We start from the raw sequence: 22,685 nt of genomic DNA, 5'->3' as shown, positions 1-22,685 counted from the left end.
CCACGCCATGCCCGTATTCTGATGAAGTTCACCCCAGAGAGTTTTTAAATTTGTTCTCCTCCCTTTACTTCCTTGCTATGAGCCCTTGGATTCTCTGGATTATGACAACTGCCCTACTGAGTTCAAACTCCCCTCAACCCGACCACACAGCTACCTCACCCATCTTATCTTCAGACATAAAGCCCACTGCCCCGGGCAAAAGAAGCCACTCATTATTCTCTCAAATCCTAGCTTCTTGCTTTTGCCCTAAATCTCTTGCCTTGGCCTCTCCCATGATCCTGTCTGCTATACTCCTCCCCATCCACCCCAAATACCACTTCTACATGAAGCCTTCCAGATGTCCCCAAATGGACAGATCCACTTCATCCTCCAAATCACTTTGGACTGTGGTTCAACTTTACGGTGTTTTTAATTGTGCCACTGGTACCACCATGAGCAACAGAGGGTCTCATCCCTCCTGTCAGAGGAAGCTCTTGAACACAGCCCCGCTGTACTCATCTTGCAGTCCCAGTGAGCCTCCCGATGGTACTGGTACCGCCGGCCGCCACCACGCAGTTCTGTGCCTCAGAGCATTGCTTCTTGACTCCCTCCGACAGGCCCTTCCTGCTTCTTTCCATAAATGTTTCTCCTTCAAACTCTTTCATGGATCGGCCAGAATTAATTGGCACTGATGCTCGCTCTGCAGCCTTTCAGCACGTACAGTAAAATTTAAAACACTTGCTAAGATCGCTGCATTCATCCCAGCGGGATTGCAAACCCCTGGCATCTGGGGACCAGGTCCTCCATCCTCCTTCCCCGTGTCCTCGCTGCGCTCACCCAGTCTCAACTGCTCCAGCTGGAGGGCCCTGAAAACCCAGGCTTAATTCAGTACTTTAGGAGAGGAGATTCCAAGGAAAGGTTTGTGAAATAAACAAAAGGGAAGGAATAAATGTTACAGAACAAAGAGTGAACATGCATCTCCCCCAGGGGGTTCTAGAACTCTTGTAATGTTTCCTGGGTGCGCTACACAGGGCGGAGGGCACCGTCTGTGAATCAGAAGAATGAGACATGCCCCTGGACCCAGCCCAGACATGTCTGTACACGCAGAGCGCCTTTCTGCCTTTTAAAAAGCCAACTCAAAGAGATTTTACATCTTTGGTACTAATTATTTTAACCACGTTCCTACTTAGCATCTACTATTGTCCCATTTTACAGATGGAAAAATTAGGGTGTAAAGAGTTTTAAGGACTAGCCTGGGGCCAGAGTCAGTCAATGAGAACCACAACAGGCCCTTGGTGTCCAGACTTTCAATTAGCTGCTCTTTTCACGAATGAACTTGTCAAGGTAAAGGGGGAAAAAAGGTAATGGCTTAGATTTTTCTTTCTAAGCCCCATGTAAAAGATCTGCAGTATAACACAATCATCAATTAAGTGCAGAAAATGGTCCACACTGGTTTAGGGAATCTGCAAAGAACAGATCACTTTATAAAACTGTCCCCAGTCAACCTACTTTTTAAAAAAATATATATCATTTCCTGGATTAAATAGAGATCATAACATCAAGAACAAATTTTACTCTCCAAGATAGGAAAGACAACAACAATATGATCTACTTGAAACAGTTATGAAGAATTAAAGTCAAGCGGCTTTCAGAAACTACGAAACTGCTACATACATACGTAGAAAACAGAATGAGTTGCGTCTTGTTACTATTTCAGGCTATTAACAAAAATGAACACGTGTGTATGTATATACATGTGCATATAAACGCGCGTGTGCTACATACATACAGCACATGCAGATATCTATATGTATATACATAATGCAAATAATATACGGTACACCCAATTTTACATAAAGAGCTGTATGTATACATATATGATGCATATACGTATATGTACACCCAGACCTTTTCTTCGTCAAAACTTACCACCGTGAATCCCCTTCTCAGAAGGGGCTGTTTCACTTACGGCTAGTGGAACTCAACAGCGACTGTTTGCTCGGGGGCTAAGGGATTAACCCTGAAAGTGACACCCTCTCATTTTCACACAGACTTTCTAAAACCATAATAAGCATATATATCAGCAGCAGTGGCTATAACACTTACTGAATTTTAGGCCCAGTTACCAGCATAGTGTAACACTCAAGAGAGGCTAGCTGCCATCAGGACTTCTTTATTCACGTAGTAAGAAGACATGCGCTAGGCATTATTGTGGGCGCTGGGAATACAGCAGTGAACACAATGGTCACAGAGCCTGCCTTGTGGTGCTTGTATTCTGGAAGGAGGAGGCAGACAATCATCAAGATAAGTAAGTAAATACAGAGCGTGTTAGATAGGCATTGAATGGTAAAACTGAGTGAGAGTTTCACCGGGGGAAGATTCCAGACAGAGGCTAGCATGTGTGGGGGTCTGCTGAGCAGCAGGGGTGGGGAGCAGAGTGCTCGGCAATGGGGGATCCAGCAGGATCTCCCTGGTCACCCCCAGCATCCTGGCCTTCAAGCTGCACGCACTGCGGAGGGACATCCGCCAACCTACTCTGAGCGTGACGCATGTGTTCTGCCGAGCTGACAAGTGGCAGAGCGACTGGCAGGAGGCTCTTGCCCAGCCTGGCTGAGAGAGGACAGTGGGAGACCGAGGGCAGCCACAGAGGTGGCCAGGACAGGAGGGATTAACACGCCCCGGATCTCAAGAATGAAACCAGGAGGTCTGGCCTGAGAGCAAGGAAGGGCAGGGATGCCACATCCTAAGAGGGCGTGTGGTGGGACGGCCCAGGCAGCAGGAGGGTGCCAAGGATGCAGTCGGGTGATCTGACACCAGTAGGATTTACCACGTGAGTGCGTGGCTGCCGCCGTCACAATGCGGACGGGCTGGTGGGCGACAGACGTGATGACTTCTACATCAGATCTGCCCTAATGGAGGCCATCCCCGGGCATGCTAGAAAGTAGAAGGCAAATATAATACTGTCTAAAAACACACTCGTAGAGGGGCGCCTGGGTGGCTTAGTCGGTTAATTGTCCGACTCTTAGCTCGGCTCAGGTCATGATCTCAGGGTCGTGTGTTCGAGCCCCGCATCAGGCTCCGCACTTAAAAAACAAAACAAAACAATACAAAAACCACACTCATATATAGATTATACATATCTGAGCACACACAGAAAAATATCGAAAGGATAACAAATCCATTATTTATGTCTGGCAACATGACAGGTAACTTGTTTCCTTTTTGTTTCTCTTCTAATCTGCCTACCGGCAAGCTGCTGGGACTTCATTTTCTCTGGTGTTATAAATAAAAATTAACACATGAAAATGGTAATGTATTGTCTGTATGTACCTTTATGTTTGCTCTCTCCCCCTTTATCCTGAGTCTCGGTTAAAAAGTTTCTTAACAATGTTTATGTTAACTTAAAAACCTAAATTGCTGTGATTCCTGAATTTAGGGAGCTCCACAGGGTCAATCTAGTTTCCCTACAATTCCTGGGACCTAGACTAGCATTTGGGTCTTGAGATGCAACCTGGTAAAAATGAGGAAATAAGAGGAGCCCACCTCTCAGCTACCGTGGGAATGAGAAGTGAGGCCGAGCAAGGGACTGAGTCCATCACCCAGCTCCCAGAGTGATGCTCCTTCCTCTCCAAGTCATGCCCTGGGAGAAGGAGGTGAGGCAGGGGCCCGCAGAAGCCCAGGAGGTCAGGGTCATAGGGGAAGATAATGGGACAGGGAAGGGCCCCAGGGAAGGAAAGGAAACAGGATCCCAGGCCAGATGGCTGGCGGGTCAGAATCAAAGAGGAGAGAAAACAGAAAGGAAGAAAATAAGGTTGGGCGCTCCTGGTCAGCAGTCCTCAGGGGAAAAGTGTGGCTGAGGTTGGGGCCGAGGGGATTTCCCAGAGCGAGGGTGACAGGGCCGTACCTGGGAGGTCACAGGACAGCACACAGCTGGGACAGTGCCAGGTGCATTTTCTACAAACTACGGTGGAACAGCATGATGGGACAGCTCTCGGGGCCGGCAGACCCATCCGGGGGCAAGTGTGCACGTCTCCCATATGGTGGGATGTGACATATAAACCTTATCACTGAACACTGACCGGATCCGTTTTCAGTCTGTCTGTCCTACGAACGCCAACACATGCCACCACATTCGCTGGCGCCGGAGATGCCAGGCACTTCTAGACTGGCTTTATACCAAAGAGCCTCCAATCTCCAAGTCATTCCCTGTGAGACCTGAGGCAAGTCAACCGCTTCTTGGGAGTCTCCGTGACCTTTGCTGAGAAAGGGGAGGGAGCCATCGCGTATTTTAGGGACTGACCGGGTTAGAGGACAGAGTGCATGCAAAACCCAGTTCCTGTTACTCAACAGGTTTGGGATCTGCCACTGGAACAGGGTGATGATGACTGTGGACAACGTGGATGGAAAGGTACAGAAGGAAAGAGACGGAGTCGGCACGTCCAGGACGCAGCACGAGTGCAGACTAAGAAGAAGGGGGGGTCCCTGTGCTCTCGTCTTGCTTTACTGCTGGTGAGGAATACGACAGCTGACCGGCCAATTAAATAAGGAGCCGCGTTGCCCCCAAAGGCTGCAGAGAGACCCGCCAGAAGATAACCGTCACGCTTGGCTGTGCTCACTGCTGCCTCATCTTCAGTAACTCTCAATCAACAACTAAACGTAAAGATGCCCTGACATCCCACGACAGACTAGCCTTGTGGTCCTTAGCGTGAGGCCAATTCAGAATAAAGGCAAGAGCCCTAAGAAAAGGCTCCTCCAGAGCTTGAAAGATGACCTCTACTGCACAGGAAAGTGGGGAGACCAGCTCCCTATGAAATGCTCTGCATCCAGGGCTTTGAAGAACTTAAACGCATCCATCAAAGACCTAAAAACAATGGGGACAACGTTGACAGTAACTGTGTCACAAACTGCCTTGGGGATCAGAAGAGGAGAGAGAGAAGCACCTTGATCCAATCCGTTTAATGTGAACAACAGCAGTAATAGAATTAAAATGGGGTAAAATGAAAGAGAAATGTTAGTGCACAGTCCAGCCCGTGGGGTGAGACACAAACCAAAATAAATCGAGTCCTCCTCTGACAGCAGCGGCTACCCATCAGCACAAGGACTGTTTTGGGAAATGAGATCCCTCTCGCAGAGGAGAGGTGTTGCTGTAGACTCTTTCTTACGGTGGCAGAGACCCTCCTGATAAACAAAGGCCCTCAACGCCAGAGCGTTTCTTGAAGGATAAAATACAAAACAAGTCTTTTCCAAAGTGGTCTCTGAACGTAAAACCCACTCTGAACGTAAAACCCACCTAGAGACCCACGTCCGTGCTCGCAGAGCGTCATCCCGGAAAAGCCACGCGGGGAACCTGCACCTCCTCCTTCCCGTGGAGGAGCACGGCCCCAGAAAACCCTTCTCGACAGAGAGGTCATGGCAGGTCTGAAGTCGGGTCTGCTGGCACCATTTCCCTTCTTCTGCTCCTCCTTCCCTTTGGGCACGCCATGGACTTTCCAAGAACCTACCCGATGGCTGTGGTCTCTGTAAGTCCTTGCCACAGATTATGCCGGACTGTTCTACCCCAGGCCCCAAGTGCCTCCACCACTCAGCTCTTGCCACTCCACTCCATATCCCAACTATCCTGTGGCTCCTTTTCTTCTTCCCATCTTTTCTCCACCAACGGGCCAACACATCCTGCAATACTTCATTCATTCTTAAACCATCCCCACCCCCAACCCCAAAAGACCTGCGCTACTCCTTTTAGGCAAGTATCTTATCCAAGAGAAGCCACAGTAGAAAACACCTGCTGGGATAGACATGTGACTGGACTTTGCTCTGAAATTAAATATATCCCAGCAAGGTTGTCAAAGCTCCCAAATTAGTGAATTCGATCTTCTCATTCAATTCCATATATAATTCAGGGATTCACAGAGAGACCCAAAAACCTCGTACAAGAAATTCCGCAACAGAAGCTAGCCCTCTGGCTAGAAAACATAAGGAACCCTAAATTCAATGGAAGCCAGGGCTTCTAGAAAGAGCCCATCCCTTCCCACCGCCCTAGCACGAGACGTGCTCAAACGTCAGGTCAAGGCGCAGCCATCGTCCATCCGGGCGACTGCAATGGCGGCCAGACCGGCTCCCCCATCCGCTCTTGCTCACCCGTGTCTATACTGTGGCCAGAGCGGTCTTCTACAGTACAGACCCGTTCCTATCGCTCTCCTCTGACGACCCATCACCACCCTTGGAACACTATTCCAGCCCTTTATCCGTGGCCCTCACAGCCCTGGCGCGTGCCCGCCACCCACACCCTGCTGACCTCCCGTGTCACCGCCTTGTCTCACTCGGTGGGCCACACATGCCCTTGGCTGTTCCCCAGGGGAGCCTCGGAGCCTCTGCACTTGCCGTGTCCCCTGTGTGGACAGCTCCCGCCCGACACATGTGCAAGGCGCCCCCTCATCTGGACTCATGGTGCCTGCTCAACGGTCACCTCTCAAAGGACTTTTCTAGGCACTGTATCAAACACCACCTCTTCCCCACGATCCCCAACACTGCTCCAGTTCTCTCCATTTCCCCGAACAACAGCTGGCATTATCCATTCATTCGCTGACTGCCTGCTTCACCGTGGCCAGAATGCAAGCTCCGTGAGAAGTCACTGCAGCACCCCGGGGTCGGGAATGGTGCCCGGCACCTGGTAGGTTGCTCAGTAAAGAGAAGGCGAAGGAACAAATGAATTTTAAATGAACACTTTCTATCTGGCAGCCTCTGTACCAGGCGGTGGGGCAGAAAGATGAATGACACACAGGATTGAGTCTTTTCCCTGGAGGAACTTACACCCTAGCACTGAGGGAGACCATCCACCATAAGTCAAAAGCACCGGGACATGAGCTTGGAGTGTTCCCGGGAAACGAGCCGAGCAGTTAAGAGAGGAGGTGGGGACAGACCAGGGCCAGACTACCAAGGAGCCTGAATCCACGCTAAGGAACGGGGCGTCGCTCAGAGCCCCCAGCATCCATCGCTACGCGGGAATGGAAAGACGTAAAGAACCTGAAGTCAGAAGGACAAAACGTAGTGGCTCTCGGTGTGGAAGGAAAGGAGACGTTGTAGGTTTCTAGGAAAAGCCACTGCCCGCACACGAGGGGGACAAAGCTGGTGACTCAGCTGGGGACAAGTTGAGTTTGTGGCACCTGTGACCGCAGGTCTAAGTCACAGTGCTAGAGGACCCCTGATGGACTTGGAAATTCCACAACCCTGTTCCCTGACCTTCTTCTCTGTCGGGGGCTCACGATGTCCTGACAGAGCTCAGCCACACGTGTCAGGCCCCGTGGGGGCTACACCTCAGCCACGCATGAGGAGCCCTCACCAAGCCTGTAAGGTTAGCGTACTCCTTATCATGCTTTCCGAAAACAAGGGATGCCTGTTTTGCAGTGAAGTCTGACACAAAGGCAGAGACTCCCCAGGGATTTTTCCTAGTCCGTGGCTTGAAAGTCCAATTCTAAATGGGGAGACAACATTATTTACTATTTTAAAAATCAGAAAGTTCCCAAGGACAGGCTTTGTTGCTGCTTTCCACCTTGCAATGTCATGGAAATCCCATGTGAATGCATGTGTATATGTGTATATACATACAAACATGAGGGGGACATGTTAAGAAGGAAAGGAGGAAAAAAAAATGTAAGTAAAAACCCCAAACTTATGTTTAACAGTAAAGGACAACTGTACACAACAGAAGGACAGACTGTGTCTCAAGGTCAAATTCAGCAGCAAGGTTTCCCAGTGCCTCACACATCTGGCTGAAGGCCCTGTTACTGGGGCATGTTGCCCAAATTTTAGTGATCTCATTTCTCAATTAATAAATCATCCTCCACAGTTTCAGCCTCTGATTCTTCCCTAAGAAGTCGGAGATACAGAAGCAGGAAGGAATAGGCTGATTCCTTTAAGGGCTCGGAGACTTAAAGTCAAACGCCCCTTGGGAATTACTGGCCAAACAGGCTCAACTCCTAGGAGTGAGTGAGCTGCGCTCCTGAGTGGCAAACCTCTGGGGGAGGCTGGGGAGAGAGGACAAGACGCAGGAGAGACGTTCACAGGATGCGTGAGACGTTAGCTCTGTTCAGGAGAACATTCCACAACCAGAAGGACCCACTTCCCTAACAGGCTGAGTCAATCCAACTACTGCACTGTGAGAGCCAAACAACTGGAAACAAGGGGTCTCTCTGAGTCTACAAAGCGTTCTAATCTTCCTGATGAGGGCCAGGGGTTAGTTCATTTACACCCGCTGCTTGGTTGTCAATCTCCATCTCTCCTCCGACCCCTTACGCATCTGCTGTGCCACATCTACCGAAGAGAGCCTCCCCAGGAAGGAGACAAGGAGCCAGGGACATGCCCCAGGAGGAGGATGGGGCTGGATTATCAAGACAACAGTGGGCTTCCCCGTTCCGAGTCCCTACCCTGCCAACAGGGAAACCCGAGAGAGAAGACCTCAAAGACTCTTTAGCTGGATGTATACTGGACAAAAATTGCTCTTGTGTCTTAATACTTTTTAAATATAACTGATCCATTCAATAATCTTTGTAACAAATAAAACATAGTTGTATAGAATAATAGAAACCATCTAGACTAGGAGGCCCTTATTTTATCTGTGAGAAAAACAAAGCTCTTCAGACTTAAAGAGACTGGCCCACACCACCGGCATGCTGGGGCACGGCAGGGGCTGGACCCAGGCAGCCCTGCACCCCCGCACTGGCTTAATTCTGCCCGAGGTATGGATTAAGGGATTCACTGCTCACTGCGGCTGCGTCATTTCAACACACACATGACTACAGCACTGGTAATAAGTACCAGTAAAACATGAAATCATGAAGCTTAAAGAGAAACTGGTTTGAGGAGAAGTCCCAGCTGAGAGAAAGATAAATAGCAACATGCTTGGAAGAAATAAACCCTATTGTGAGGACACTTCTCAGAACAAGAACACATTATTTAAAAATCACAGTTCTAAAAAAATAAAATAAAGTCACAGTTCTGTGACACATCTGAACTTGCACATGGTATGACTGATATATAATGTTTTATTCTAGGGCAGTAAATTATTTGCTTGCATGCACAAATTTTTATGGAAAAAAACAAAAACAAAAACAGAAAACAAACTCGTAATACACAAAACAAGAAAAATCAGGAAAAACCCAGGAAACCTACTTTGAATCGACCCTCCCTTTGTAAAGCAAACCATACTGCCATTTTTTTCTAACGGGCTTTTGGTTGGGGGGGGGGGGACGTTTAAAAGTCAAAAGCAGATCTGAAGTTTGGCGGCTGAAAGGATGTAATCAGTAAATTCTGATCATCTCATATTTCAAGTCTATCCTACCTAGTTAGCCTGTTAAAACTAAGCAAGCAAACAACCTGAAAGTCTTCTACCAAATCAACACGGCCCAGACCACCGTTTCCATTTCAAACCTGGCTTTCCCGGGGAACTGCCAAGCCAACCCCAAAAGAAACACCGTCCACTTAAACAGCTTCCTTTATAAAAGGCTAACACAGTCCTTCCCAGCACAGAGTCACCGCGCTCATTTCCACTTGCGGGTATCGAATTCGCAAGGTGAAAACACATTCCAGGAAAAAACTCATCACTCGGGGGATAAAGTTCGGCGCAGACTCTCAGGCTGCGTCTTGTTTTCTTGATTTAAGAGGATTTCCTTAACGTTCGACCATACTGTCGGTCGTGCAATGCAGCCCACTGGACAGAAACCGTCTCCAGCTCCCATACACGGAAGCCCTAAAGATGGTCCACTAACGGGAAAACCAGACACCGAGGAGGACGGCAACGTGGGCGCTTAGTCTGCACCAGGCAACCCAAGCATACAGCTGGCCGGAGGACGGGGTTTAGAGCTTGGGACACCAGAGCCACTTTGGATCCACTGGCAACTAAAAGGAGGTGCCTGTTTAAAATCCTGAGAAACCTGAATGCAATCACCACGTTTCTGTAAGTGCCCCACAATCTAGAAGGTGGAAGGCCGTGTGGGTTCATCCACATTCCATCCACCCAAACAAAGTCCTTTCCCGAAGGTGTCATTCTCCCAACAGCCCAAGGCACTCTAGAACCGCTGTTCTGCATTCTGTGTGAAACATCTCTAGACACGGCCTGCTAAGGGTCCCACTCTCAGACTCTGCGTGGGAAAAGCCACCCGGCCGTCAGGCCGACTGTGGACAATTTATTTGGTGGGTTTAACGACCCCGAGTTTGGGTAGTTTATCTGTGATTCAATAGCCTGTGCTCTCTGAGGGTTTTCTTCCCTGTGAAAACAGAAGAACATCATCTCTACAAGCCCATTCATCACTCTGTATGAATCTTGTACAAAACAGGCAATAAACACAGCATTTTCTTACAGCTACCAAAGCTCTCGCTGGTTCAACAGGGCACGGGGTATAAAATGATGAAGTAAAACTAAAAAAAGGAGCTGGTATGTTTCCATTCCTACTGCTTGATAAAGTTCACTACAAACAATGACTATTAGACGTGGGCAAGGCAGACCCCCCGCACCCCAGTCCCGGAGTCTGGGAGCATTTGCTTTACTTACTTGTATTTTAAGAGCAGCCACTGAATTAACCAGAGTCCTACGAGGATCATGCCGTTAATTTCACAGATAGAAAACGCCCACTGCACCCGGTTAAAATGGTCAAAGAACGTGTCCGGCAGTGGGGGCTGCACCTCCTTGGGAGGCACTCGCTCGTGGACGACCGAGATCATCACTGTGGTGAGGACGAAGCAGGACAGAGCATACAGGAAGGCCAGGCACGTCTTGCCCCACTCCATGGGGTACTGGGAGCGCTCGGGCTCCGGCATGGGGATCTTGATCATCTCCTTCCTGTAGCCGTTGGGCACCCCGTTGGGCTTGGCCTGCAGGCCAAAGCCGCCCGCGGGGCCGGGGCCGGCCGCACCTGCGCCCAGGTGCCCGTTGGCGTGGCCGTTCTTGTGCGCCTCCATGTGCTGTTCCACCTTCAGGGTCTCGATCATGTCCAGGAGCCGCTGCCCGCTGTCGGCCGACACGCGGCACAGGGGCGGCCGCGCGAAGTCCTCCCGGGTCAGGCCGATCAGGTCCCGGCCCGTGAAGTGCTCCAGGGGCTCACAGTACTCGGGCATGGCGTGCTCCAGCAGCCAGTCTGCCACCTTCTTGGGGGACCAGTACGCCACCTCCTTCATGGTCCCAGCGGGCGGGGGTCAGCGGTCCCGCGGCGGCGCACCCATGCTGCCCGGCCTCATGCCGGGGACGTGCGTGGCCAGACGCGCGGGGCCGCTCCCGCTCCCGCAGCCCGCACACCGCTCTCCGGGGCTCTGGGCGCCGGCGCGCGCTCACCTCATGGCGCCCCGGCCGTCTTCCTTCTGCGGAGGCAAGAGACACAGTCAGCAGGGGGCTCCACGCCAGTCCCCGCGGGGCGCACGGCCCCTGCGCGCGTCAGCAGGACGCAGACCCCGAGACCCGGCCCCGGAGGGGGAGGGTGTGGCACCGCAGGGCTCCCCGGCTCATCCTCCCCAAAGAAGCAGCCAAGGACACCCTGGACGGATGGGATCACATCCTCTCCAAAGGCGCATTGCCTAAGAAGTAACACCACAGGGCTCTGGATACGGCTCGGTATGGGTCAGGGGTTCCCTCTGTACTTACCTGCTTCCTGACATAACCTGAAATCAGGCAGCAAATGTGCCTCACCTACCATTCTATCCGGTGGAAAAAGGTTTTCCAATGTACCTAACACACAGCAACTTAACAGATATCCCAGATAATCACAGAAATGTCGAGCTTCAGAACCATCTGGTCCAACAATTTGATAGCCTTACATGCAAAAATACCAACAAATCCCTTTTTTTCCCCATGCGGGGCATTTTCCATGTTTCTCCTACCTGTTTTTCTTTAATAAGCATGGATTACTTTTGTAACAACACTTATAATTTAAAACAACAAGAAAAGTAAAGACCCACTTCTATAACAAGTTATCATGGTTAGTGAAATATGTCGTCAGCAGCAGACAGACCATAATTGGACTCAAGATCTCCCATGGGTAAGCCCCTGGGTGAGCTTCAGCTTACTGATCTGTGAAAGGAAGCTTCCCCCTCGCAGGGTTGCTGTCAGGACTTTTAAAAGCATATCTAAGTCTAGCACTAAGAAGGGTCTGTTGATCCCATATCCTTTGTTCTTTCTTAATTTTTCTATGCTATCCAATAGCTACTGTCTACTCCATCTCACTATGAAAACACCCTAAGAGTGGGCTAACTTTTTCTTCTTTAAAAGATGAATGTTGTGGGACGCCTGGGTGGCTCAGTCATTAAGCGTCTGCCTTTGGCTCAGGTCATGATCCTGGGGTCCTGGGATAGAACTCTGTGTGGGGCTCCCTGCTCAGCAGAAAAGCCTGCTTCTCCCCCTCCCACTCGCCCTGCTTGCATCCTTCTCTAGCTGTCTCTCTGTCAAATAAATAAATAAAAATCTTAAAAAAAAAAAAAAAAAAGATGAGTGTTAACTACAAAAACACCTGCACAGATATGTAGGCTTAATGGCTAGAAATTAGTGATGGCAGTGTTTCCCAAGTATGCTTTGTAGAATAACCATCTGATAAAATGCTCTGTGCTTTAAAAAAAAAAAAAAAATCCAGGGGCGCCTGGGTGGCTCAGATGGTTAAGCGTCTGCCTTCGGCTCAGGTCATGATCCCGGGGTCCTGGGATCGAGCCCCACATCGGGCTCCCTGCTCGGCGGGAAGTCTGCTTCTCCCTCCCCCTCTGCCTCTCCCCCTGCTCATGCTCTCTATCTCTGTGTCTCAAATGAATAAATAAAATCTTAAAAAAAAAAAAAAATCCAAATTAAGTCTCAGGAACTGTGTACTAGAGCCTCTTCCAGAGACAACAGCAGGTATTAGCATGTTAGAAGCTCTAAAAAATCCTCCAGTAGGAAACTGGTTAGCAGGATTTCTCAAATGGACTTCACTGAGTCTGCTGTCCCCCCAGCCACCTCCCCAGTGACTCCTGTCAACTCCCGATGGAGCGCACTGGGTGGTAGTGGCACAAACAAGACTCAGACTCGGTTCTACCGAACCCCAAATCGGACTATGGAATGAAGATGGACAGACGTCCACGCCCAATCTCCCCGTCCAAATAACAACCAATGAAATGGCAGTAAAGCTCAAGATATCCCAGACCTTGCAAAAAGGTTGGGTGTTCTCTCTTCCGTACATCCACACTGTTGTCGCACCGCCTTCTGTAACGTGTCTGTCTGCAACCCCCCCCCCGCCAAGGAGACCAGGAGCGACTGGGGAAGGGCTACGGTCTTGAGCATCCGCAGAACTCACAATGCAAGGGCTCACTCTACATCTGCTCATATCTCAAGAAATGTCCCTTACATTTATCAACATGTAGACAGTGGAATAGAAAATTAAATCTACTCGAAATGCCACTGATACTGAAAACTGCTTCAGAACAACTGGGATGGTCAAGGAACATGATAAGGTGGGCATTCTTCAGAAATGGGAAACCGGAGTGGACCTCTGGCCATTTGAGAAGCACTCTAGAGGGGCTTCGGCCGTCGCTAGGACTGCCTGGTGACAAGAAGACACGAGCCAAATGGAAGTCCTGCCAGACGGTCCTGCGGGACAGGGATCGCTTGGCGACACAGCCTGGGCCTCGCCCCGAACACTCCTCAGCGGAGTTACAGGATCAGCCAAGGGAGCCCTGCCCATCTCGAAGCGGCTAGGAGAGCTCGAAAGAGGAACTCCTGGAGGAATGTTCAGGCCCAAGGGAATGAACGGGCTTCTCATGTGGGTTCCTCGCTTCCCCTTGGCCCACGTGGGAAGTCCGCCAGGAGGGGAAACCCCGCAGAACCACAGAGACCAGACCGATGCCAACGTGTTATTTCACTCCTCTCCGCTGAGCAAACTGTCAGATCATCTCCTCTTAAGACTTAGTCATCTTTACAACAGAAAAACAGCAAATGGTCGGAGACAATATGGGGCCAACAGACTCACGGATGAAGGAACGCTAACCATACAGAACTAGCCCATCAGGCAGGAACTCCGAAGACACAGCGAGAAAAACCAGTGGCTTCCGCTGTAACTCGGCCAACACAACTGTGCGCCCCCTAAGATAGGCCCGGTGCTTCCCCCCACGTTGGCATTCTCCATCTACTCTCCAGCAAGCCCCACATCTTCCCTTGGTGCTTCAGATCATTCCCAGTCCTGTCCCCTCCCTGCGTCCCCACACCACCGGTGTCTGTGACCATGTACTTTAATGGGCTTGTGTGCCCAGTGCCACGACACATGCCAGCCGTGTGAGGCGGGGAGCCTGCAGCCGGGACCCAACTCAGCCACCTCCCTTCTTGACAGAGTCCTCGAACCCCGCCGAGCCTCAGTTTCCTCTGGAAAATAGGATCAACAACTGCCTTACCCACCTCCCCGCGGGCTGCTCCTGCCGGGAGGCTCCAATCAGGGAAAAGGAATGAAAGCTATTAATTACTCTAAGAAATTGGTCTTGTTCTTCTGGTAACGGCCTGCTTTCTTCCTGACACCCAACTGGGCCCACGGTGACGTTTCATAAATAGGGACTGAAGCTGCCCCTCCCAAATGGCATTTTTAAAAGCCCAATCATTCCGACACACAAGTTCAAACAGCCTTCCAGATTTCACGAGAAAACAAACCTTTGTTTTTCAAGCAAGCTTTGAAGCTTGAAAATAAAGGCACAGATGCTATTTTCGTGCAGACGATGCCAAAATCGTGTAAAAGGGGAAAAGGTCATTTATCTGGAAGTAAGTGCCTGGCAGCTACTCGGTACCTCAAAGGCCACTGCTCAAAGGCAGGACTTACTCAGAGACCCCAGGGCCCAGCCGTGGGAGGAGAGGTGAGAGACTCACTTCCTCCTGGCCTCACACACTCACTTCAGAATAGAATAGAAGATACCGCAGCATTTCTGAGAAGTGCTTCTACATCTAGACCCAGAAGACTGTACGTTAGACTGAGCTCAGAAAACTACTACCACCAGCCCCGTCCAGAAAAGCCATCCTGAATCCACTACTGGGAGAATGTTCAGAAATAACGCATAGCTCAAGTCCCAGACTTGGTACTCAGGACTCAGAAGTCATAAGAGAATAAAGCCTTGATATTCCCCATTACCAGAATGTGAGCAATGGAAGAGGAGCTGGAGGGCTCATTCATCCACAAGTCTCAGACACAAGTAGAGTGAAGTCCAGTGAGATTGTGAAATGTCTAAACTCTCCGACATAGCAGAGTTAGTCCCAGAGCTAGACAAACCCACCATGCTTTCCAGGGCCGCCCACTGCATATATTCAACGACCTCACAGACGTCAACAAACGTGAAGGACAGTCTAAGAGTCTCTAGAAAAAAAAAGTTATGCAGTCCTATAGCATTAAGGGCAGGAACAACAACACATATTCATTATAGATTCCAAACCCAGCAGGGATTTCTAATGAGACCCCAACTGAGTGAAAAATAAATCTGCTAAAACAATTTGGCTCCAATTCTTAGAACAGATATTTTAAGCCTTAGTATTGTAAAAGCCATCAGATAATATGCCACAACACACTATAAACTATTTATAGCTATTTATCAAAGCCAGCTCTCTAGAACCAGAAAAAGTAAGTTAAAGCAATTATCCTGGTAATGAAAGCATTAACCAAATAACTAAATCATGTATGAATATGTGTTTATCGCTACATAAAAAGAATCTACTATATTACCTTATTGTCTGGCGTTGTCTAGAAATAAGACATTGTTGTATTAACACAAAGCTACCATATCAATTGAACAAGGAACACAAGTTTTCAAGAATTAAAATGCCAGAAAATGCACAGTGAAGCTCTGAAGCAAGTGCTCAGAAAATCTGAGTTCTAATAATTGCTCCGTATTTTACTCCAATCCCAGTGCCTCGGTTTCCTATAATGGAACAATTTATTCCGTCTGCTTGCTGCATTAGTTTAGGGAATTTATGGACAACTGACAGTGCTTTGGGTAACATAAAGCAAGACATAAAAATGTAAGAAATTATTATACTGAACGTTATTTATCCTTTGAAGATTCAAGAACTTTTAAAATAAGTGCCATGAAATTAAGAATTGAATTTTTACAATTTTTTTAAGGTACGGTGGACCCAAGATTGAATGAACTTAGCTGCCATGTCAATGAAGAAACTAGAGCAAAGTTCCAGATGTTTCTACATGCTGACAGTGGCAAATGAGAGTAGAAAGTAGTGCGTGCACAATTCGTCTTTTAGAGGCATACTGAGTGAGCTAAACGTTCTGCTTTTTGCATCAAATCTCTAAAACACAAAAGCAGAAGTAACATGGGCTTTATATGTGAATTCTGCTCTACTAGCTCAAATAATCAACTTAGTGCAAGATCAGAATTGGGTGAATGTGGAGGAGCTCAGACCTCTAACATGAAACTACCTGTGGGTGTCCTGTTAACTAGCAACACGAATCAGAAATCGATATTATTGTCTTGAAACACACGAACTGCCTTTCTGCAAACACTGTAAGTCCAGATAAAGGTCTTTACATCCCCAGACCTTTCCATAAAAGGCAGCAGTAACCTAACGGACCTTCTAGGGCAGTGCAGTCTGCTGATACTCAGGAGACAGGTGTCCAATTGTCCTCTAACTCAATTTAGAGAACTCTGGAATGCTTTCCTTCCATCTAATTAACTATAGATTTTCTTTTTTTTTTTTTCTTTGCTACTTAACACGCAGAGTTTTAACCTAAGTAGGCAGAATTCATCAAACTGTATTTATTTGAAGAAAAAGAATGGCTAGAAAAGCAACTGCACAGTTTCAGCCGAAGGACCTGCATATTAACTTCAATCTACTGTGGAAGAATTTTAGATCGTTTTTGTGTCTTAACCTTTAAATGGTCCTTTAATTTTAAATTGCTATTACATGCAGTGTTCAAAAATTCCAGAGTCAAACTCTGACTGGCAAACAAAATCGTCCCTTAGGAAGTGGCTCCCTGAACGAGGTCTACGCTGCCTGATTTTGCAAAGGTGGGAGAAAGACAGGGCTAGGGGTCTGCTCAGGCTGTCCCCTCAGCTGGTGCCATCTTCCCGCCTCCTCCACACCGTGTCTATTTCACCAAGTGTGATACTAGATCTCACAGTGTCTGGAATGTACTCTTTCTCAGCAGCTGCCCTATAACTTAACCAACTGACAGCCTCCCTTTTCGTGGCCCCTCCCAAAATGACCCATTCCAGTGTGATAGCCCCCAGTGTTCCAGACGGAAAGAGAGGAGTCTTGCCTGACGAAAGTGGTATATAGAACATAATGACAAGAAACGGGCCATGTCAACTGTATGCTATGTATCATGGTTCTGGTCATTCTTGGATGGTCAGAACTGTGTTGTCATCCATTTCAAGGAGAGTCCTACCACCAGCAGGACCAGCTAATTCCTTTTCCCATACCCTGAGCTTTCATTTGAGTCATTCCGGGACAGAATATAAACCGTTAGTAGCCAGAAAATTCAAAGAATCATTTATTATGGCAAAAATTAGAAACCACCTAAAAGTTACACAGGGAGAATTAAATACGACATCATACAACAGAATACTAAGCCTCCACTAAGACTGGACTAGATTTCTTTGTTTTTAAATTAATTACTTTTTTAATAAGATTTTATTTATTTATTTGACAGAGAGAGAGACAGCGAGAGAGGGAACACAAGCAGGGGCAGAAGGAGAGGGAGAAGCAGGCTCCCCGCTGAGTAGGGAGCCCGATGCGGGGCTCGATCCCAGGACATGACCCGAACCCAAGGCAGACGCTTAACAACTGAGCCACCCAGGCGTCCCTGGACTAGATTTCTATAGCTGTAGTGATACATATTTATACTTTTGTCTCTAAACAGGTTACAAAAGACAAGGATACCATTTCTATAAACATACATGTATCAAAACTATTCATAGGAAAGAAGGCTGAAGGCATATATCAACTGTTGCCTTTGGGTGATGAAATCGTAAACTAATTGCTTAATTTTTTTCAGTATTCTAATTTCTCTAATAAACACATATTGCTTGTGTTTATTCGAGCATAATCTGTGTTTTTAAACATGGAGGCTGCACCATAAGATTAACACAGACGCTTCCGACGTTAGCTTTCTTTCAAAGAAGTGGGCTTGCAGATTTCTCCAAGTAATTAGAACCTCTGCCTCCTGTGTATAACTAGCTCCCCAAGTCCTTCAGATTTCCAAAATATAATGGTCCCAGGAGATGAGCCAAACTACCTACAAAGATAAAGCTGAAATCGGAACCCAAGTGCATCAAGAAATCCCGGTCTCAGATACTTCCCATCATTCCAGAAAGAAAACAACAACAAACCATCAGAATTACAACTGTTCTATCATCTAGGTTGCCAATGCCCGTCTATCCGGGTATCTACGGCCAAATGTAAAAGACCGTTTGGAAACTCTGCCCTCTTGTCATTACAAGGAAACCTGGCAGACCTGTAATGACAACCGTAATCACTACGGCTTTCCCCTGGCGTTTCACTCTTAGAACCCAATTACCAAAACTCTGAAGATGATCTATTTCTAGTCAACTGATTAATAACTACCTACGTCTGAAACCAGCAGGGCTATTTTAATACTCATCTGGTTCATCTGTGGTCCCTGAACACAGACTCAATGTAGCAGCACTCCAGAATGTTGGGATATAATCAGTGTTTGCAAGTTCCACCAGCCCGTGTGCGCAGTGGGGAATCTCACCTGCCCCAAGAGGCCTGGGAGAGGCTCCCCATTTGCTTCTCCTTTAGTTTCTGCCTCCAGTATTTCTTTACTTTACGGCCTTTCCCCGCAAACGTGGACCTGAGCTATACTCGTGCTCCCGTGGGTAGTTTTCCTCAGAAACATTTATCGTATACCTCCCCAGCTGTGCTTTCTGCCCAGAACGCCTTTCACGGCCCCTACTTTTGTCCTTGTACGACCACCACCTTCAGGAGGCCCAGCTTCATTTGCTTCTGAATCTTTGAGCCTAACACACACTACACACTTAGTAGATGTTTGCTGAACACACGAATAAAAAATAACGCAAAGAGGGGCGTCCAGGTGGCTCAGTCGGTTAAGCATCTGCCTTCGGCTCAGGTCATGATCCCGGGGTTCTGGGATCGAGCCCCGCATCGGGCTCCCTGCTCGGTGGGGAACCTGTCTCTCCCTCTCCCTCTGCCCCTCCCCCTGCTTGTGCACGCTCACAGGCATTCTAAGTAAATAAATAATTTAAATAAAGAATGCAAAGAGAGGGACCAAGTGATGTGTACCTCTGTACATCAAGCACATAAAAACCTATACAAATATAACTGCTGGAATTTTAATATCAAAATGAGTTTCAAAATACAGAAAGGGGACTTCCCATGCACCAAAAAAGGAGAAATCTCAAAGCCAGAGTGGGAAAGATACAAGCTAATACACTGAGCCCAGAGGGATACCAGTGTTGGGCCCCAGCGGCCAGGGGTTGGGGTTTTAAGAGGCAAGGGCAGAGGACACGGCCTGAGGCCAGATCCAGACAGGCAACTAGAACTAAGACCCTTGAATTAAGCCAGAATCCCTTTAGGACTGGAAAAGTTGGGCCTGTGAAATCAGTACACAATAAGGCAAACTTCAAACTCACAGGACTTGGGTGGTGTGGGTCCCAAGCCAAGAAATTAATGCAAATACAAAAGACAAGTAATCACAAAACAGCCTCTTAGAGACCTTTCAACAAGCAAGAGTTCACAGCATTCCCATGGAAAAAGTAATCTCAGCTAAGGATGAACAAGAATTGAAAATTATGAATCACATGAGGAAATAATCCACCACGAGGGAGAACTTTGGCAGGTGCGACAAACAGGAAGTTTGCCAGACCATGAACTTGAGAAAATAAAGTAAGTCAGGAGAGGCTGTGATGAGAGTATACAAAAGAGGTAAAGGAAGCTGAAACCTTAATGAAGGAACAAGACATAGTAGAAAAAAAGACAGGTGTGTTTAAAGAAGTGTGGGAAAAGCCCAGGCCTGTGACCGGCTGATGCCCCAGGAGGAATGGGGAGAGAAAAAGGGTTAAGTGGGGCTCATGAGAGGATAAGAAATGGGCAAATGTATAAGGTGTACACATTTAAAGGCAACAGACAGGTTTTTTCAAACCCCCAAGCTCAAGTCACCTAGCAGCCACATCGTCTTGTTTGGAGGAGGGAGGGGGACAGAAAAGTACATGCAGCCAATCAAAAGATGAAGCAGATTCAAAAAAGATGTCTAAGTGAACATATGTGTTAGTTTCCACTGCCTCTTCAAGCTCTCCTGAAATGAGCATGCAGGGATCTCTAAAAAAGAGAAAACTGAAGAGACCAGAGGAGAAAGCCGGGCAGCAGGTGGACTGCGGGTAACTGTCGGCAGACCCAGGAAGCAGAACCTCAGCCCGTAACAAGGAAGGGTGGGAAGCAATGTGATTTATGTAACAGAAGCCTTAAAGACGAGGAGCTGGTGGCACAGGCACCTTGCAAGATGGGGGTGAAGGTGGGGCTAAAAATAGAAGGACTGGTTGAAACACCATTTAGGAAGTTCCCTCCAGCTCCTCACTACGCACAGCTGAAAAGCACCACCCACCCGCCCTGGCTGAGAAGCCTGGACCTGTCTTCTGTGGAGGCGGGGGATGAACAGTCACCAGGGTAGGGGGCACCAGACAGGTGAAAGCTGGGGCATCGTGGGTGCTTGGCTCTGGATTTCAGCTCAGGTCACGATCTTGGGGTCCTGGGATCGAGCCCCACGTTGGGCTCCATGCTCAGCACGGGGTCTGCTGGGGATTCTCTCTCTCTCTCCCTCCCACTCCTCTCTAAAATAAATAATCTTTTTTTTTTTTTTAAAGAGAGAAAAAGCAGGGGCATCGTACTAAACAGGGACTAAGTAAAACAGATGCAAACAGATGTTAATAAGTCAGCCCTGCCCCAACCCTTTACCTCATTAGACCCCACAATGCTGGCTGCCAGGATGAAAACTTCCAGGCAGGTGAAGAGATCAATGTTTTCTGAACCCCAGACATTTTACGAGAAAAGAACATGGATCGTCTTGCATTGAAATCCATACAAACAAGATTCATGAAAAGCACTTCCGGACAGCAACTTTAGTGCTTCCTTTAAAATATGAATGGACAAATAAAAATGAACAGGCGTTTGAAGAAACTCTAATAAATATGAAAGCCGGAGATTAAAACAAAACAGAACATGGAAGACACAGACGAAGTAGGGAAGTACAATGTTAAGAAAAACTAATATTCACATCCTCTAACGGGTGCTATGAACAAAATGACACACACACAAAAAGGCATTCAGAGAATTTTAAAAAGAAAGCTCTTTGTGAATTCATGGTAAATATGAAAAATGCACTGTATATTAAGTTGGAATAAAATCTCTCAGTAAAAAAAGACAGAGATGGAAAACTGAAAGAAAAGGTAAAAACATTAAACACGTTATCTAGGAAGTTCCATATGTGAGTAGTAGGAGCTCGTGAGGGCACAAAAGAAAACAGATTTCTCAGAACTTAAGGGGATATGAGCGGCCAGGTGGAAAGCGTTCGTCAAATGTCCAAGAAGCATGGCTGAAAATATAAGATATGTATGTTCCTGCTGTTATTATTCTGTGTTAATGAATTACTTTAGGGGCGCCTGGGTGGCTTAGTCGGTTAAGCGTCTGACTCTTGATCTCGGCTCAAGTCTTAATCTCAGGGTCATGAGTTCAAGCCCTGCGTTGGGCTCTGCGCTGGGTGTGGAGCCTATTTAAAAAAAAAAAAAAATCATTTTAAAGGAAAAAGGGAAGCAAGATCTTGAAGGATGCTCTGCCCCACTGCTTGTCGCCATCCTGGTCGTGTTTCCCTCCATCTTTCCCCACCTGCACCTGCTTCCTGTCTCCATCCTCAACCTCCTCCCTACTGGCATTTCCATCCTCAGCCAGAAAAGCCACTGCAGACTTCAAGCCCAAAGACCGCATTTCTTCGTGTGAAGGACAGAAGGATACGCAACCCCAAGACAGGCTGACTTGGTAGAAGGTTTATTTTCAGGTGAAGGCAACTGAGAGGAAGCAGAGACCAGAAACGCTCTCTGCCCTTCCCCCAGCTGCCCAAAATCGGACACAAAGTTGTAAAAGTCGCCCCCACCCCTCCACCAGGAACAGCAGAAGTGAATCCCAGGAGACAACTTCAGACTCAGCCCAGAGGAATCTACATAACAAAACTTGGATTCCTTTTCCTGTGTAATTTGCCTTCTCACATTTGCTGCCCTACATAAGCTCCAAGTCTTTTAGCCTTTGTCATGCCTCTACTAAGAAAATTTATTGTTCTTTTATTAAGATGCTGTATTCACCCAGGTTCTTCTCATTCCTTCGAGTTACTCCTCCCTAAATGCTCCCCTGTGTACATCCCATACACCTTCAGAAACTCCTTTGCTTTTCTCTAATTAATCTGCATTTTGTCAGTCTAATTTATGGGGCCCCAGCCCGAGAACCTGAGATGGTTAGAAGAAAAAGGGATTATTTCCCTCCGTACGATATCTAAGAGTGGAATTTTTATTACATTTTTAGTCACACTGCTTGTAATCGGCAATGGTGCCTCTTTAATACTATATAAACGCCCAAAATAAAAGTACCATGAGATTTAGACACATTTCACAGGCAGTAACCATTTCCCAAGATTTTCTAAGTTCAGATTTCAAATATATTGTCCCCTTGTCTCAAACACCATGAAAATGTCCTGGAA

The 22,685-nt window shown here is 47.7% G+C and overlaps 1 protein-coding gene across 12 annotated transcripts in view; it reads right to left on the bottom strand.

Moving 5' to 3' along the window:
* SGMS1 (sphingomyelin synthase 1) overlaps positions 1-22,685 on the bottom strand; it is a 270,354-nt gene that overhangs the window by 26,107 nt on the left and 221,562 nt on the right. For all 12 annotated transcript variants that reach the window (XM_078077801.1, XM_036123426.2, XM_036123430.2 and 9 more), the window contains one exon: positions 10,523-11,325. In XM_078077801.1, coding sequence (XP_077933927.1) covers positions 10,523-11,145 — 623 coding nt within the window. In that variant the 5' untranslated portion in view covers positions 11,146-11,325. The remainder of the gene's footprint in view (positions 1-10,522; positions 11,326-22,685) is intronic.

The sequence above is a fragment of the Halichoerus grypus genome, chromosome 7 (genome assembly GCF_964656455.1).
Source record: "Halichoerus grypus chromosome 7, mHalGry1.hap1.1, whole genome shotgun sequence".
NCBI lineage: Eukaryota > Metazoa > Chordata > Mammalia > Carnivora > Phocidae > Halichoerus > Halichoerus grypus.
This window is presented reverse-complemented; position numbering and strand designations above follow the sequence as displayed.